This window comes from Sprattus sprattus (genome assembly GCF_963457725.1).
Source record: "Sprattus sprattus genome assembly, chromosome: 19".
In the NCBI taxonomy this organism is placed as follows: Eukaryota; Metazoa; Chordata; class Actinopteri; order Clupeiformes; family Clupeidae; genus Sprattus; species Sprattus sprattus.
The window spans coordinates 27,509,420-27,525,312 of NC_137917.1; the positions used below are offsets into that span (position 1 = coordinate 27,509,420).

At 39.9% G+C, this 15,893-nt stretch overlaps 1 protein-coding gene across 1 annotated transcript in view; it reads left to right on the forward strand.

Annotated features, from left to right (window-relative positions):
- Positions 1–1,669: 1,669 nt before the first annotated feature.
- The window catches only part of LOC308380745 (uncharacterized protein), a gene marked incomplete at both ends in the record, with an annotated part of 18,988 nt that continues 4,764 nt past the window's right edge, over positions 1,670–15,893 (forward strand). The window contains 7 exons of the mRNA XM_080858149.1: positions 1,670–1,709; positions 4,310–4,639; positions 5,292–5,570; positions 5,892–6,158; positions 8,174–8,300; positions 10,844–11,049; positions 14,365–14,415. Coding sequence (XP_080714275.1) covers positions 1,670–1,709; positions 4,310–4,639; positions 5,292–5,570; positions 5,892–6,158; positions 8,174–8,300; positions 10,844–11,049; positions 14,365–14,415 — 1,300 coding nt within the window. The remainder of the gene's footprint in view (positions 1,710–4,309; positions 4,640–5,291; positions 5,571–5,891; positions 6,159–8,173; positions 8,301–10,843; positions 11,050–14,364; positions 14,416–15,893) is intronic.

Here is a 15,893-nt window from a genome sequence, read left to right on the forward strand (position 1 = left end):
AGTCTTGTGTTTCTTTTTCCACAGCCTCCAGTCGTGTCCGAGTCTTTGTACTCAAAACATATACATACAAGTTAAAAGCCATGTTTGACATGCATTATTGTCCAAAGCAGCCATGTTTGACATGTGTTTGTATCCAAATCAGCCATGTTTGACATGTGTTTATATTCAAAGCAGCCATGTTTGACATGGGTTTATATTCAAAGCAACTCACAAGTGCCAAGCGAGCAAAATATTTAAGTTAAGCGTAAGACTTTTAATACAAAGTGCCATATAGAAAGTGCATAGGAAGTTGAAGGGTTGCATTTTCAAAGATTTTGGCCAAAACACTGTATGAATAAATGATATAGCCATATCTGTAATTGAATTGCTAAATACAAATCACAATATGCCTAATTGAGTATTAATGTGCATTGGCTGAAAAGTATTAACAGATCTTTTTGTTTATAGTGCTAAATACAAATCACAATATGCTTAATTGAGCATTATTGTGCAGTGACTGAAAAGTATTAACAGATCTTTTTCTATAGAGTGTCTTATGTGTTCTTAAATGTTTATTTACACCAAGATAGTTCCTTCCACTCCCACACAACCAGGAAAAGAGTATACTAATGGACTGACCGTAAAGGCCACTCAAGGAAATGAGTGTCTTGTTCATTATTAACTCAGATCAGGCCATAAGTTCCAGTAAAGCCAAGTAAAGTTGCTGATAACCACTTACTACGGGTAAAACCAATAGCAGCCTGTATTTCTGTTGCAATTTTAGTCTTGGTGTGGTGTGAAGTTTTCCTTGTGTGTTCGCATCTTTGTCTACCCTCGCCCTGTGTGCTGTGTCTGCATATAAGATCCTTGCCATCCTGCCAATTCTTCATCAGTTCCTGAGTGTTAATTTGCTGTGGGTCTTTATTTTACATCAAAGCTGCCAAAGAGAAGTCTTCATCACAGTGTTATATTAAAAACTAAGTCTCATTTCACGACTAAAGTATGGAGAGGAAATGACATTCACAAACACATTCAAGCTCCTCCCTCTCACTGCAGTGTCATTCTCACTGTGTCATGTGTCTACCTAGCCTGTCATTACCACGGTAGATAGGATAGATTAGATACTAGTAGTGGAATGCTTAAAGAGATCAGGTCTAGAAGTTGTCATTACTACAAATAGGTATTGTTTCCCTTGGATATCAAGTGTGTGTATGTGTGTGTGACTGTGATGTTTTGACGTGTATTTTACCTTGCTTTTATTACCAATAAAACTGCCTTTTATGGCAACCCTTTGGCTTGTGTTGACCTGTTGTAGATTTCTCCTTTAGTTCAAAACTGGTCTCTGATGACACGGCCATCTAGTGGCTAAGTATAGTTGTTACAATCAATCTATTGTGTTGGTTCTTTGTGGCCTGGGCAAGACAGGTACAGACTTTCACCACATTGGAGTACCTCAATTACCCCATTACTAGTAAACGAATGTTTCATTATGCCACTGGACTGTATTACAGCATGTTCCAGTAGTTTAGCAATGACAGAAAATGCCACTCAGGTATTGTGCAATGGCGGACAGAACTGTTGCGTTTGATTAATGAGTCACTGGTGTTTCGTCTGAGTGCATACATACATGAGGTAGGCCTACGCATTCATACAGATCTCAGTAACCATTGACCCAACTGAGACTATAGACATGGCTCTTCGAGTGACCCTGGTTGTGATCCTGCTGACAGGTAAAATTATTATTCTTCCGCATTATTCCTTATTTTGCACTTGATTTGTTTTTGCCATTCACAGATGTGAGTTGTCATAAGCACTTATTTTTAAAGGCACCCAGTGCAACTTTATGTAAACATTCAATGAAAAATAAACATTCAATTTCTAGTCTTTTTTACACGTAGTAAGTTTCAATAACTCCATACCATTACATATCGACATTCAAGGAGCAAAGATGAGACGTCGTTGTGTGGTGAGAACTGATAGAAAATCGTAAACAACAACAATCGCGGGTGGGGAGAAGCCATTTTTTCCATTGATTCCATTCCATTTTTTCCATTGATAGGCTGATAAATCACATTAAGAAACAGTTTCCATTGACTGGAAGCCTGCTTTATTTATGGTAGGTTACAAAAAATAAAGAAAATGGCGGCGATTGTAGTTGTTTACGATTTTCTATCAGTTCTCACCACACAACGACGTCTCATCTTTGCTGCTTGAATGTCGGTATGTAATGGTATGGAGTTATTGATACTTACTACGTGTAAAAAAGACTAGAAATTGAATGTTTATTTTTAAGCCTCGAAAGTTGCACTGGGTGCCTTTAAACTATTTAGATCCACAGACCAATGAATAGGCTACAATAAATAAATGTATAAATAAATGGCAAGTTTGCAAGTAAAAAGACAAATTTAAATCTAATATGATAAACATACTTTTGTACATTGTTATATATTTGTGTAATGTGTAATATATGGAGGATTGATACTTTATTGATACCCCTATGGTGTTATTGTACAGGCCTATTCAGAATAGTTTCCCCTGGGTGTCTGAAGTAGGCTATATAGGCTGATAAATCACATCAAGAAACAGTTTTAAACATTGAATGCACAGAGCAGAGGAAAAATAGTTACATAGGCTAAGGCTTACACATAACCAGTCACCTATTATTATACTATTTGTAGTTAGTTGCTGGGAACATCCCGTGGCGAGTTCATTACGCACTGACCATCCGAAGATGTGTGTCTAAATATGGGTAGGGCACGGTTAAAGTGTGGCAATTTCCAAAATGGCACAATGCCTCCTAAGTTGCAGTGAACAGGATATGAGTTAACTGTATTTGAGTAATGTGTTCGTGGAGGGAAGAGTTAGGCAGTTCACTCCATAAATAGGCCTATTACTAAAGCTATGCTGGTCAGGACCAAGTAAAGAGAGTTTGTTGACTGTGGACACTATGTGGACATCAAAAATGGCCAAAATTACTGCTTTCCCGAAGGGACTACTACAGTGTTTTTCCTACTAGTCCCGATAGTTTTTTGTCGTCTTATGCCGGTGTTGTGTAATTAACAGTGAATGTAGGGGGACGGGCGTCAACACTCCCAAACATCAACATTCCCAGTCATTTTTTACCCATCCATGCTTTAATCCAAAAGATTTGATACAGTTTACTGAACTGCTTATTTCCACATCATGCATCACATGTAACTTCAGTGTAGGGCTCCGGTATGTGGGCTATAAAGTGTCACGGACTTCAGGCAATACAAACACGTTGGATGATAAGAGTTTATTAGGAACAGCCAAACCCAGAGACAAACACAAAAGTAAAACTGGACACAAAACGCTCGGATAACGCACAGAAGATCGGAAGTCAAAACTACAAAGCTCGGAAGTATTTAAGAAAATAAAAGGCAGACTAAGAGTAAACGCGAAGTAGAAAAACCAACACCGGAACAATAAGTGCAGGAGCATGCGAGGTAAACTGCCCTACAAAGGCAAAGAGCAGTATGTGCATTTTTTCAAAAAAATTTTTTTTGCAGAAATTGAAAGTGCAGGGTCAGCTCTTCAATCTGTGAAAATTTTATGTTGATCAATAAACTGTTTCATGTAAATATTTGCAATTTAAATTTGCAGTGTGTATAGAAAAGTAGAATTGAAGTGAAACCAAGCCAATTGCAGTATATGTCTTTACTGCAGTTTGCCCTGCTTCTACATGCAATACCTTAATGTATGCGTGTGTAATTTTAAGCAGTAATACAAAGGCAAAACGCAGTATAGCCTATAAAATTACCAGATTTTGCAAAAATCTAAAAAAAACTTAAAGGGTGGTGTTCACCTCACTTTAATCTATCTAATTATACATTTTGTTGTTAAATATAATTTAAAACTTTTACTTGGTGTAAAAAAAAACACAAAAAGCTGTTTTTCTCAGTTTGGGGTTTTTGCACTTACTGCTCTTTGGCTTTGTAGGGCAGTAAAGCAAAAGATAGAATGACCTGGAAGTCAGAGTTGAGGCAGAGCTCGAAAACGGAGTTCGACCAGTCCGGGGCTTGTGTCGTCTGGTTTTAGTCCTTCAAGATACGAAGCCAGACAAAGAAGTGAGGGGAGTGAGGAGTTAAAGTAGGGGAGTGACAGGTACGTCATTAGTGTTCCGGTGATGGTGAATGACACGGAGGTGGGTGAGTTGAAGTCGGAGGGGGCGTGGCAGGAGCAGGGTTCAGCGCTAGCGTGTCATAAAGTAATTTCAATGTTTGCTTTGGTCTGTGGACTAAAATGTAATTTAAATATAGGACTTTGGGCTCTGGGCTATAAGTTAACTTAAATGTCACCCCTTTCACAGGTTTCGGTCTGGGACAAAACCAGTCATTATTACCATTTGAATCCACCCTGAAAGCCGTGGGGGACGACATGAAATTCACCATCAACCCTCCATCAGCTCCCTTCAAAGAAATCCGCTGGAAATTTCAAAGTGTCCCTGTCATCACCAGCATGGGTGGTGAGAATATCACGTTTGGGCCTGGCTACCCTGGCCGTGCCCGTCTAAACGCCACGACAGGCTCCCTGGAGCTGCTGAATCTCACTCTGGAGGACTCTGGGATGTACTCAGTAACCATGAGGCTTGAAGGAGGCGCAGATGAGCTCAGTGGGGAAACAGCACTGTCTGTCCTGGGTGAGTGGTTTAGAGAACATGTGGAGCCTGATGTGCCAGGGGTTTTGTTTGTCATATTAGTCTCTGCATTAGGGTTTTCTTACACTATTATGTTGCGCTTAACATTAAAGGCATTATATGTTCTGTCGTCATTTTAGAACTTGATTGTTGCCATTATTTTATTATCAGAGGTCTCTGTTTTGTTCAATCAATGTCTCTGGTAAGATATGAGGTGAGCATCGTGTATGGATAACATTATATACCAGTCTCCTCTCCTGTCTCGAAGGTTATGACGTTCTATGACTAATGTCACTCCTCTCAGTCATCTCCTGCTCGGACTTTATCTGAGATATTCATCACAAAACATACAATTCTTTTCACATTTTTGAACACTATCTTGAATGAAGAGCTGAGATGCATCACTAATACAACCCTCCCCCATCCCCCCCTTCCTACCCGGTCAACCTCAAGCAGATGGGTGCCGTGGTTCTGCTTAAGGTTCCTTCCTGACTAACAGGGAGTTTTTTCTTGCCCCTGTTGCCATTGTGCTTGCACTAAGGGGGTTCAGGCTCTGGGCTCTGTAAAGCGCCTTGACACAATTGTATTGTTATGGCGCTATATAAATACAATTGAATTGAATTTAATTAATAGTCCTTTGCCTTTTATACCGCAGCTCCCATCTCCAACGTCTCACTGGTGGCTTACCCGACTGAGCTGATCGAGAACCACAGCTCCGTTAACATCAGCTGCACGGCTTCTGGCTCCCGCTCCACACTTAAGCTCTATGGTGGCGGCCACAACGTCACCGTCACCGGATCTCCTAGTGAGATCTACAGTGAGATCTACAGTGTCACCTACCGCGTGAGGAGACGTGACCGCGGGCCTTACACATGTGAGGCCTTCAACGCTGTGAGCGGGGCTGTGGTCCGCACCCTGACTCTCAACATTCTCTGTGAGTTCAAGCTTTAGGAGGGGCTTAAAGGAGGTGAATCTCCTGATGTGATTAGAAAAAGATCATTAAGTGAAACGAATCAAACCCCGCTACGGTTCATCTTAACTCCTGTTGTGATTTGAAAGAGATCATTAAATGAAATGAATAAAACCTGCCTACAGTTCATCTTAACTCCTGATGTGATTTGAACGAGATAAAAAAAAATGACTCAGCCACATCATTTTGGTTCATATGCCGAATGACATTTTGTGACTTAATTTCTGGGTATGAAAATCCTGCAATGCTGAATCTGTGATGTGATCTGGATCATTCATTTCTCAGACGGACCTGATGAGGCAACCATGGTGGCTACACCTAAGGGCCCATCCTATCGCTCAGGCTCTGACATCACCCTGTCCTGCTCTTCTGAGTCCAAGCCTGCTGCCCAGGTCCAGTGGGCTCTGAATGGAACCCTGCTGGGTAGAGACGGGCCAGAACTCAGACTGGAGAACGTTCAGGCCAATCAGAGCGGTGCCTACAGCTGCTGGGCCAACAACAGCAAAACAGGGAGAAATGTGCAGTCGGACAGATGGCATGTTACTGTGTCAGGTAAGAAACACTGTAATACATACACCTCTAGGCCTTAAGAATAGGCACTGTAACACATACATACACCTCTAGGCCTTTAGAATAGGCACTGTAATACACACATACACCTCTAGGCCTTTAGAATAGGCACTGTAACACATACATACACCTCTAGGCCTTTAGAATAGGCACTGTAATACACACATACACCTCTAGGCCTTTATAATAGGCACTGTAATACACACATACACCTCTAGGCCTTTAGAATAGGCACTGTAACACATACATACACCTCTAGGCCTTTAGAATAGGCACTGTAACACATACATACACCTCTAGGCCTTTAGAATAGGCACTGCAATACACACATACACCTCTAGGCCTTTAGAACAGGAACTGTAATGCATACATACACCTCTAGGCCTTTAGAATAGGCACTGTTATACATACACCTCTAGGCCTTTAGAATAGGCACTGTAACACATACATACACCTCTAGGCCTTTAGAATAGGCACTGTAATACACACATACACCTCTAGGCCTTTAGAATAGGCACTGTAATACACACATACACCTCTAGGCCTTTAGAATAGGCACTGTAATACATACACCTCTAGGCCTTTAAAATAGTCCCTGTATTACATACACCTCTAGGTCTTTAAAATAGGCACTGTAATACACACATACACCTCTAGGCCTTTAGAATAGGCACTGTCATACAGTACACCTCAAGGCCTTCAGAAAAGTCACTGTAATACACACATACACCTCTAGGCCATTAGAATAGGCACTGTAATGCATAAATACACCTCTAAGCCTTTAGAATAGGCCCTGTAATACATACACCTCCAGGCCTTTAGAATAGGCACTGTAATACACGCACCTCTAGGCCTTTAGAATAGGCACTGTAATGCACACATACACCTCTAGGCCTTAAGAATAGGCACTGTAATACACACATACACCTCTAGGGCTATAGAATAGGCACTGTAATACACACATACACCTCTAGGGCTATAGAATAGGCACTGTAATACACACATACACCTCTAGGCCTTAAGAATAGGCACTGTAATACACACATACACCTCTAGGCCTTAAGAATAGGCACTGAAATACACACATACACATCTAGGCCTTTAGAATAGGCACTGTAATACACACATACACATCTAGGCCTTTAGAATAGGCACTGTAATACACACATACACATCTAGGCCTTTAAAATAGGCACTGTAATACATACACCTCTAGGCCTTTAGAATAGGCACTGTAATACACACATACACCTCTAGGCCTTTAGATTAGGCACTGTAATACACACATACACCTCTAGGGCTTTATAATAGGCACTGTAATACACACATACACCTCTAGGCCTTTAGAATAGGCACTGTAATACATACACCTCTAGGCCTGTAGAATAGGCTCTGTAATACACACATACACCTCTAGGCCTTTAGAATAGGCACTGTAATACACGCACCTCTAGGCCTTTAGAATAGGCACTGTAATACACACATACACCTCTAGGCCTTAAGAATAGGCACTGTAATACACACATACACCTCTAGGGCTATAGAATAGTCACTGTAATACACACATACACCTCTAGGCCTTAAGAATAGGCACTGTAATACACACATACACCTCTAGGCCTTTAGAATAGGCACTGTAATACATATATACACCTCTAGGCCTTTAGAATAGGCACTGTAATACATACATACACCTCTAGGCCTTTAGAACAGGCACTGTAACACATACATACACCACTAGGCCTTTAGAATAGGCACTGTAATACATACATAAACCTCTAGGCCTTTAGAATAGGCACAAAATAGGCATGAGGATGTATTTGTCTGTTGTTTGTATACTACATTATATGATATGATATTTGATGATGATGATGATTTATGATGATGATTTATGATTATTGATATGATTTGTGGTATGATTTGCATGAATATATGAGGGGTAAATATGAATATTGTTGACTTGCTGTAGCTCAGACCTAACTCATGGCTTGTTGCAGAGGACACAGGTGTTCCTGGTTTGAGTGGAGGAGCCATCGCTGCCATAGTGATTAGTGTACTGCTGACTGTAGCTGTCTTGACAGCCATCTTGTTGTGTGCACAGCCATTCTTCAAGAAGAGATGCAGGTAAATCCACTGGGTTGTCAAGACCCACAAATATCAGTACAAAGTGCATCTGATCTGGATATTGTCAGTCAGTTGTTCTGACAACACAAACACTGTCAGTCAGTTTGAGCTCGATGACATCTGATGAGGCTAAAGTCAGTGGTGTAGTCCAGGGTATACGCAGGTATACGGAGTATACCCACTTATTTTTCAGTCAGCATTTCGTATACCCACTTCTCAAAACCGAGGGTTTTATTCTGTGCTGTATGGGCTGCTCCAAAAAATTGCAAAATGAATAGTATACCCACTTCTCAAGGGACCACTACACCACTGGCTAAAGTGACACCATCACCGCGGAGGACAGCACAGGAGAAGAAGGAGTGATGTCTTACCCCTTCAGTCTGGCTTAGCCTGCTTAGATGTTAAAGATAGTTGGCTGTTACAAAGAGCTTGGAGGAGGGTCAAGAAAGGGTCTTGTGTGAAACATTAATGCTTTCAGATTTGTTTAGAGTCATTACATAGATACAGGGTTACTCGTAAAGGTGCATGTAAAGGTTTTTAAATGACTAATGAATACAATGGTTTGAAATTTACAAACAAGTATTTGCTCAGAGTGTTATTGTGATGTTTACTGTTATAGAATGTACAGAAATGGCACATGCACTTTAAATAGTACAGTAAATGTAACAGATGGATACATTGTTATCTTTAGTGCAAAAGCATTTTTACTGTTGACTCTCCGTTTCATTTTCAGTATGAGGTTGTGGTGTGTCGTGTCATATTCAGGGCAATAGAAATGATCATGTGTATGTTTTTTTCTGAGTAAGTAACTAACCCTAACCCAACTGCATTTAGTAAGTATTAAAGACATACTCAAATGCATTTTCTATGACTGTGACACAACATCGGCTCAGATCTCTCATCAGTGTATTTGTCCTTTTCATCAACAGTTATAGATATCCACAGTTAATTTCTCTGGAAATACAGTATTGATTTTATGAATGTGTGTAATGTACTCTTCTGACTTTTAAGCACCCTATTCCATGTTTGAGTCATCAACTATGATGGTATTTGAGTTGTAACACTGATATAAGATCAAATAAAATCGCTGGTAAGAACACGCTGCGTTGGTTGCCAGTCTTCTCATTTACCTCATCAACTCAATGATATTATGGGATATCGTATGCACTAAGCACTCCAGAATTAAAGTTATGGAATTAAAGAGATGTTTGTTTAGTCAACTAATTAGCATCACTTAAATAAAAGTGAAAGTTAAAGTACAGAAGTGAAGGACCTGTTGAAGTGAGTCTATAGTTCAAGCTGTGTGAAGTTTACAACATGATCTCATAAATGGAAACTTCCAAGGACGTAGAATGATGACCTGAAATCAAATCACATTACGCAAGATCCATGACATGGTTGAGTTGATAGCCCTATTTGACGATACCGGCGACACCTTCGAACAAAGGCAAAGGTTATTTCTCCGACAAAAGCTGTATTTTAACTTCGACAGTGTGACTTGGAGCATTAGTCTCATCGGATATATTTTGTTGGAAAAAGTAAGAAAAACTATTTGACCACTGATGAAAGCCACACTCATACTACAATCTCTGGCTCTAGCTCACATAGCAGGTAACGCATTTCTATTACATAATATAAAAAGTAAAGATTAGTGAAGAAGAAATACTGTACAATAACTCCTGAAGTGACAATACAGAAAGTAGAAAGATCGTATTACATCAGTACTATGTATTGTGAATTAAGTGGTAGTGGTTTCTGGAAGTATGGACAGCCTCAACAACAATTCATTTTTTTCCAGTGTAGCATTCTCATCTGGTGTTTTGCACATTGAAAATCTGGTAAATCACAATCTGGATAAGACACAATACATGTATACTGTGTAATACTAAGTTAAGTAAAAGGAGACCCTCAGTTAGAGCTAAAAGAGACCCAAGAGTTAGAGCATTACTGGGATCTTGACATGTTTAATTGCTGATAAGAGCTATAAACGATTCCAAACCACGAGGGTTTGTTCAGGGACCGTTCTCCTATAAAATACTTCTGGGTTAGTTTCAGATCAAAGCCTTACGCACCTGATATGAACTGACTGCAGCCATTGGCTGACAAACAAATAAAAGCTATGAGTCCTACAATCCCTAAAGAATAAAAGCACATTTTAATTCCTATCGAAATCATTCATAGTACTGTATCAGATTGAGTTTTCATTCAATAGTATTACAAATATAAATATATAATATGTATAAATATAAATTATATAATTATAATATATAAATATAAATGATATAATAATAATATAAATATAAATGCTATAATAATAATAAAATATATAAATATAAATTATATAATAACATATATATATATATATATAGATATAACTGTGGAGGTGAGGCATACTCTCGATGATCATTGCCTTTACTCTGCCCATCAGGACTCTCCTCATGTCAGGGGGGGCTGCTACCAGAAGGGCCTCTCAGTGCAATGGAAGGGGAAAGCGTGGTGTTTACGACACTCAACCCCCCCTCTCTGCCGTTTACCTCAGTCAGCTGGAGGTTTGAAGATCAGTGTATCATCGTGCTCAACTCCACCAGCGAGCCATGTGAGGGGTACACTGGCAGAGTGTCTCTGGATAACACCACAGCCGTGCTGGAGATGAGGAGGTTGACACTCAAAGATGCTGGGCAGTACTCTCTGACTATAGTTACAGAGGGGGGAGAGGAACAAACAGGGAATACCACACTGGAGGTCAATGGTAAATCATTTCTTTCATTTCTATCCTTCAAATGGCATTCAGGCTTTCCCCTCCTTAATTTTGACATTGAGGGATGTTTCAGTCGTTAGGTGATTTGATGTTTCAAACAAAATCATTTCAAACAAATACTGAGACTGTTTTCTCTATTTAGGAGCGGGTGGATTGAGTAAAGGAGTCATCACAGCACTAGTTACATTGAGTGTCATCGGTGTCGGAGGCATGATTGCTGTCCCGTGCTATTTCTATTGCAAGAAAAGGGGGTGAGTTCACTATACATCAAACAGCTGACTTTTACAATGTTGCTTGGTCTACAGTATGTCTATTGGTCTTTTTTATTTGAGTGGAAAAGTGTGTAAAAGATTACACTGGGAAAGCTGCTAGTTTAGGAACGGTAGATTTGTCTGTAATCTTGTAAACATGCTATTTTCATCCAGCTATTTAATGAAGTAAAAATGTCAGAGTGGTGCATCTTCAAACCCATAGGTTAGGGGGCGCTAGTTCCATTAATCAATGTAGCTTTTCAGTCTGTCTCAGTCTGTCCATTGCCTCTTGATCTTTGTTCTATTCCACTGCAAATTAAATGTTGACCTTACTGCTGTGCCATTCTAACCTCTCACTTTCTCTGTGTCTGTGTCTGTGGGTGTGCATGTGCGTGTGCGTGTGCATGTCTGCGTGTGCGTGTGCGTGTGCGTGTCTGTGTGTGTGTGTGTGTGTGTGTGTGTGTGTGTGTGTGTGTGTGTGTGTGTGTGTTTGTGCAACTGTGTCTGTGTGTCTGTATTTCCATATCTGCAAATGAAGAGTTTTTTCAGAAGTATATACAGAAAGAGGTCAGTAATGAAATGAGTTTCACTGTGCCCTGTGTTTAGGCCAAATATACCCACTATTCTGACTGTATTTCCCAATATTATCATGTAGTTGTGAGGAATATTATCATGTTGTTGTGGGGAATATCATCATGTTGTTGTGGGGAATATCCAATGAACTGGTCAAGTTTAAGATTGCACTTGAGCACATCTGAGCCCAGAAAAGTAAGCATGGCTGTTGTTTCTGCTCACTGTCTGTTTTCTCTGCTTTTCATGATCAGATACCCGTACCTAACCATGATCACCCCTACATTTTAATCTCGAGAGTTGGTAAGCTTTACATTTCATTTCATATTTAGCCGTTGGTCAAATCAAACGCTTAGCTTATTTAAACATGACTACATGTAGAATTTTGAAGTTCTAATCTTTTTTTTACAGAAAGGCACCATAGTTGGGAGGTGCCATCTGACTGGCTGTGTGTAAAGAGTGAAGATTCACAGATATCTGACAGTTGACACACAATAAAGTGCACCTTAAACCTGTTCTGAGTGTCCTAAATAATTCATTTACATTTTTGATCATTTCTAACGAAGCCCTCTCGGGGAATTTGGGTTGGTCTTTATTTCCGTGCCCTTGGGACATCACACCAACCACGATCCTACCCATTCACCTGAGCTTATGCAGGATAAACCACAGCGATTCAAATTAATTTACAAACGTGTGTTTGCAAAGCAGCTCACATAACAGGTCGGGCATGCATGTTGTCTGTACCAGCTCTGGCTCTTGAGCTGCAGAAACAGAGTTAACACCACACACATCATTTTAACTTAATTTGAGTTGGCTGGGTCACTATTCTTAGGTCTCGCAGCGCACATGTCAGTTTTTGAGCACAAGAGGGCAGTAGGTATTCAGCCTTTGTCTCTGCAGTGCTTCTATGATATTAGCAAAGTTTGGAAGACATTCCCTTGGAACACATTTCTTTGGAACACATTCCCTTGGAACACATTTCATATGCAAACTTTGAGGAACCAAGCCTGCAATACTGGATGTACAAGTATAACAATAAGTTCACTGTGACACTCTGCCACAAAGTTTCTTTTTCCTGCCAGGAAACATCAGGCAGATGTTCTAGTGCCTCTGCTCAGCTTTACATCTTCAATATTCATGCTGTTTTAGGTTAAAGTACGGACTGTCCCTGTGTTTGAACAGGATCAGTGAACTTAGAACAGGATCAGAGAACATAGAACAGGATCAGAGAACTTAGAACATTATCAGAGAACAGGATCAGAGAACCTGGCTCAGTGTGTTTGAGCCAAACCAGCTGAATGGATCTGCACATCTCACTTATCCTGTGTTTACTCTCAGCACTTGGTAAGATATTCATTTAATGGTGTGTATCATATCATGTGTATCATACCGGGGGAACACATCACTTTCTGTGTTTGGTACGTACACTCTCTATAATTGATGTCTATTTTCATATGGTATGTTTGCACTTGGCCATCTTAGTGTGTTTGTAGATTTTGGGAACTTAAAAAACTATAATGTTTTCTAAATAACAGTGCAGGAAACCACAACTGGCAAAAACACTAATCCTTGTATTTTCCTCTAATTAACGTAATCGCTGTTTCACACTAAATTTAAAAACATTCTCTTTCATTTTCCACCCACTGTTTATCTGCAGAAATATTCTGTGCATTCTTATGGTTGGGCAACAAAAGGTTTTTGGTATGGATGGTCCAGGTATTTAACATGTATATGACTGCGCATCCATTTCCTCATCTCTTTGTCTGTCTCCTCATGTACGGTGCTGTTAAGCAAATGTTTCACAGAGCTGTTAAAGTTTAATAGCTGAAGTTGAATAAGTAAACTATTAATCCTCTTGTATCTAATCAGTAATATATTATACCAGTAAGAAGCAACATTCCTGCTGTTGATTAAAATGATCAAGTAGCATCTCTTAATGTAAATGCACAGGCATGCACTAGATGAAGGGACTTTACTGCCAGAACTGAAGGGATGGGCTGTATTGGTTTAGCTGTTGAGTTTTCCATCAGCTATATTCCCATTAAATTGCTGGCAATACCCATGAATATGAATCAACAGTTTCAACCAGTACATCTCCATTCGTCAGACCTGACAAAGCCTTACTGAGTTTGGACATTTAGAAGTTTGTCTTGTGAATTCAGATACTGAGTAAGAGAGGGATTTTAGTCATATAGTAGGTCTATAATATAATGAATAATTATGCCATTGTTATGAGGTCCACCTTATGTAATGGTATTTCACTCCTTCCATTAATATGACGTATGAGATTCTTCCTTATAACTACAGTGTGTTTTAGCTTGGAGAACTAGCATGTCTTCTCATAAATGCAATCCTTTTAAAAGCATGTTTTCAAACAGCCCACAAGGCAAGCAGTCTCTGCAAATGTGGTTTGATGTCAATGAAATCTCAAACATTATAAACCTGGTGGTCATTTACTTCTGTTCCATTCTTTTTCCCTTCACAGAGTTGATCTCTGGTGCTGCCATGACAAACACTAAAGACATCCGGATAGCAGGTGAGAGTTATGTCATTTAACCATCATTGGAGGGTATGGCACCTGCTAGAATCATATGGTGGAACGTTTTGAAGTTTTTGAAAATGTAGCACTCGTAAATTGAGTTGTTATTAGGAGGATAAAGAGGAGGACAAGGAGAAGAGAGAGGAGCAGAGAGAGGAGAAGAAGGAGGAGGAGAAGGAGGAGGAGAAGAAGAGAGTCCTAGTGGTACAAGAGGCAGGGGATCTAGAGGAAGAGCAAATGAGAGAAGAGAGAGAGTGCAGGTCCTGCATACCTGTCAAGTTAACATGACTGAAATCTGTGAAAATCCGTGAGCCAGAATCATTGTTTACTAGTGGCCTAAAACTGCTCCACAGACATAGTGAGCTGTCCAGTGCGAACATGGCAGTCTATCACTCGCAATACGCAGCACACTTTCGCAGCAGTAATTGTTATTTTATGCCATTGGGAGAGAAAATCCATGAGATTCAGTGAGACACGAGAAATGAGAGGTATGATCCTGATCCAAGGCCCAGAGAGGTGCAGAGGAAGAGCCCCAGAGTGCAGAGAGGAAGAGCCAATGCAAGAATGTCAGAAAGAGGAGTGTCAGTTAATCCAATGAAGTCAAAGTTCATCATCAGTTTTGTTACTGCTGTGTTCTTTATGGTGTGCATGTCAGTAATATGCTGTCTCCAAAGCACTAATGCTATTACAAATCTGTAACAGTTCATCAGCATAAACCACAGAACTCATACATTGTTTGTTCATAGTAAATAAGGCTGTCCTCAATTATGTTATCAATAGAAGTTTAACATTTAATTAGTATTGCGACAAACCATTTGTAGATTACATAATTGTCCCTTTACAAACTATAAGCAAACTATTAGTAATGTATTTGTTAATCATTTGTAAAGCATAGTTCCTGCATTCATTCTACTCAGTAAAGAATTTGAAAATACAGTTAGAAAATGGTATGTCCATAGTAAGCAAGCCCATGTAAAACTTTTATGAGTGTTTTTTCTTTCATCTTTCATGAATGATGCATTAACCTAGATCTAGACCTACATTTGTCTATGCCTTAAATAAAGGTCTAGATTTAGGTTAGTAGATCAGTCATGCATGATGAATGAAAAAACAGCAAAACAGCCCAAAGCATAATGTTTCCTACACTATGCTTGACGGTGGGGATGGTGTCATATTCAGCATTCTTCCCCCTCCAAACGCGGCAAGTCTAGTTGATCCCAAGAGCTTGATTTTGGTCTCATCTGAAAACATCCTGTCTCCCAATCCTCCTTGGAATCATTCAAGTGTTCATTGGCAAACTTCAGATGGCCCTGTACATGTGCTTCCTTGAGCAGGGGGACCTTGCGAATGCTGCAGTACTTCAAAGAATTACGGCGTAGTGTGTTGCCAATGGTTTTCTTGGTGACTGTGGTCCCAGCTGCCTTGAGATCATTCACAAGCTCCACCTGTGTAGTTCTAGGGTTATTCTGCACCTC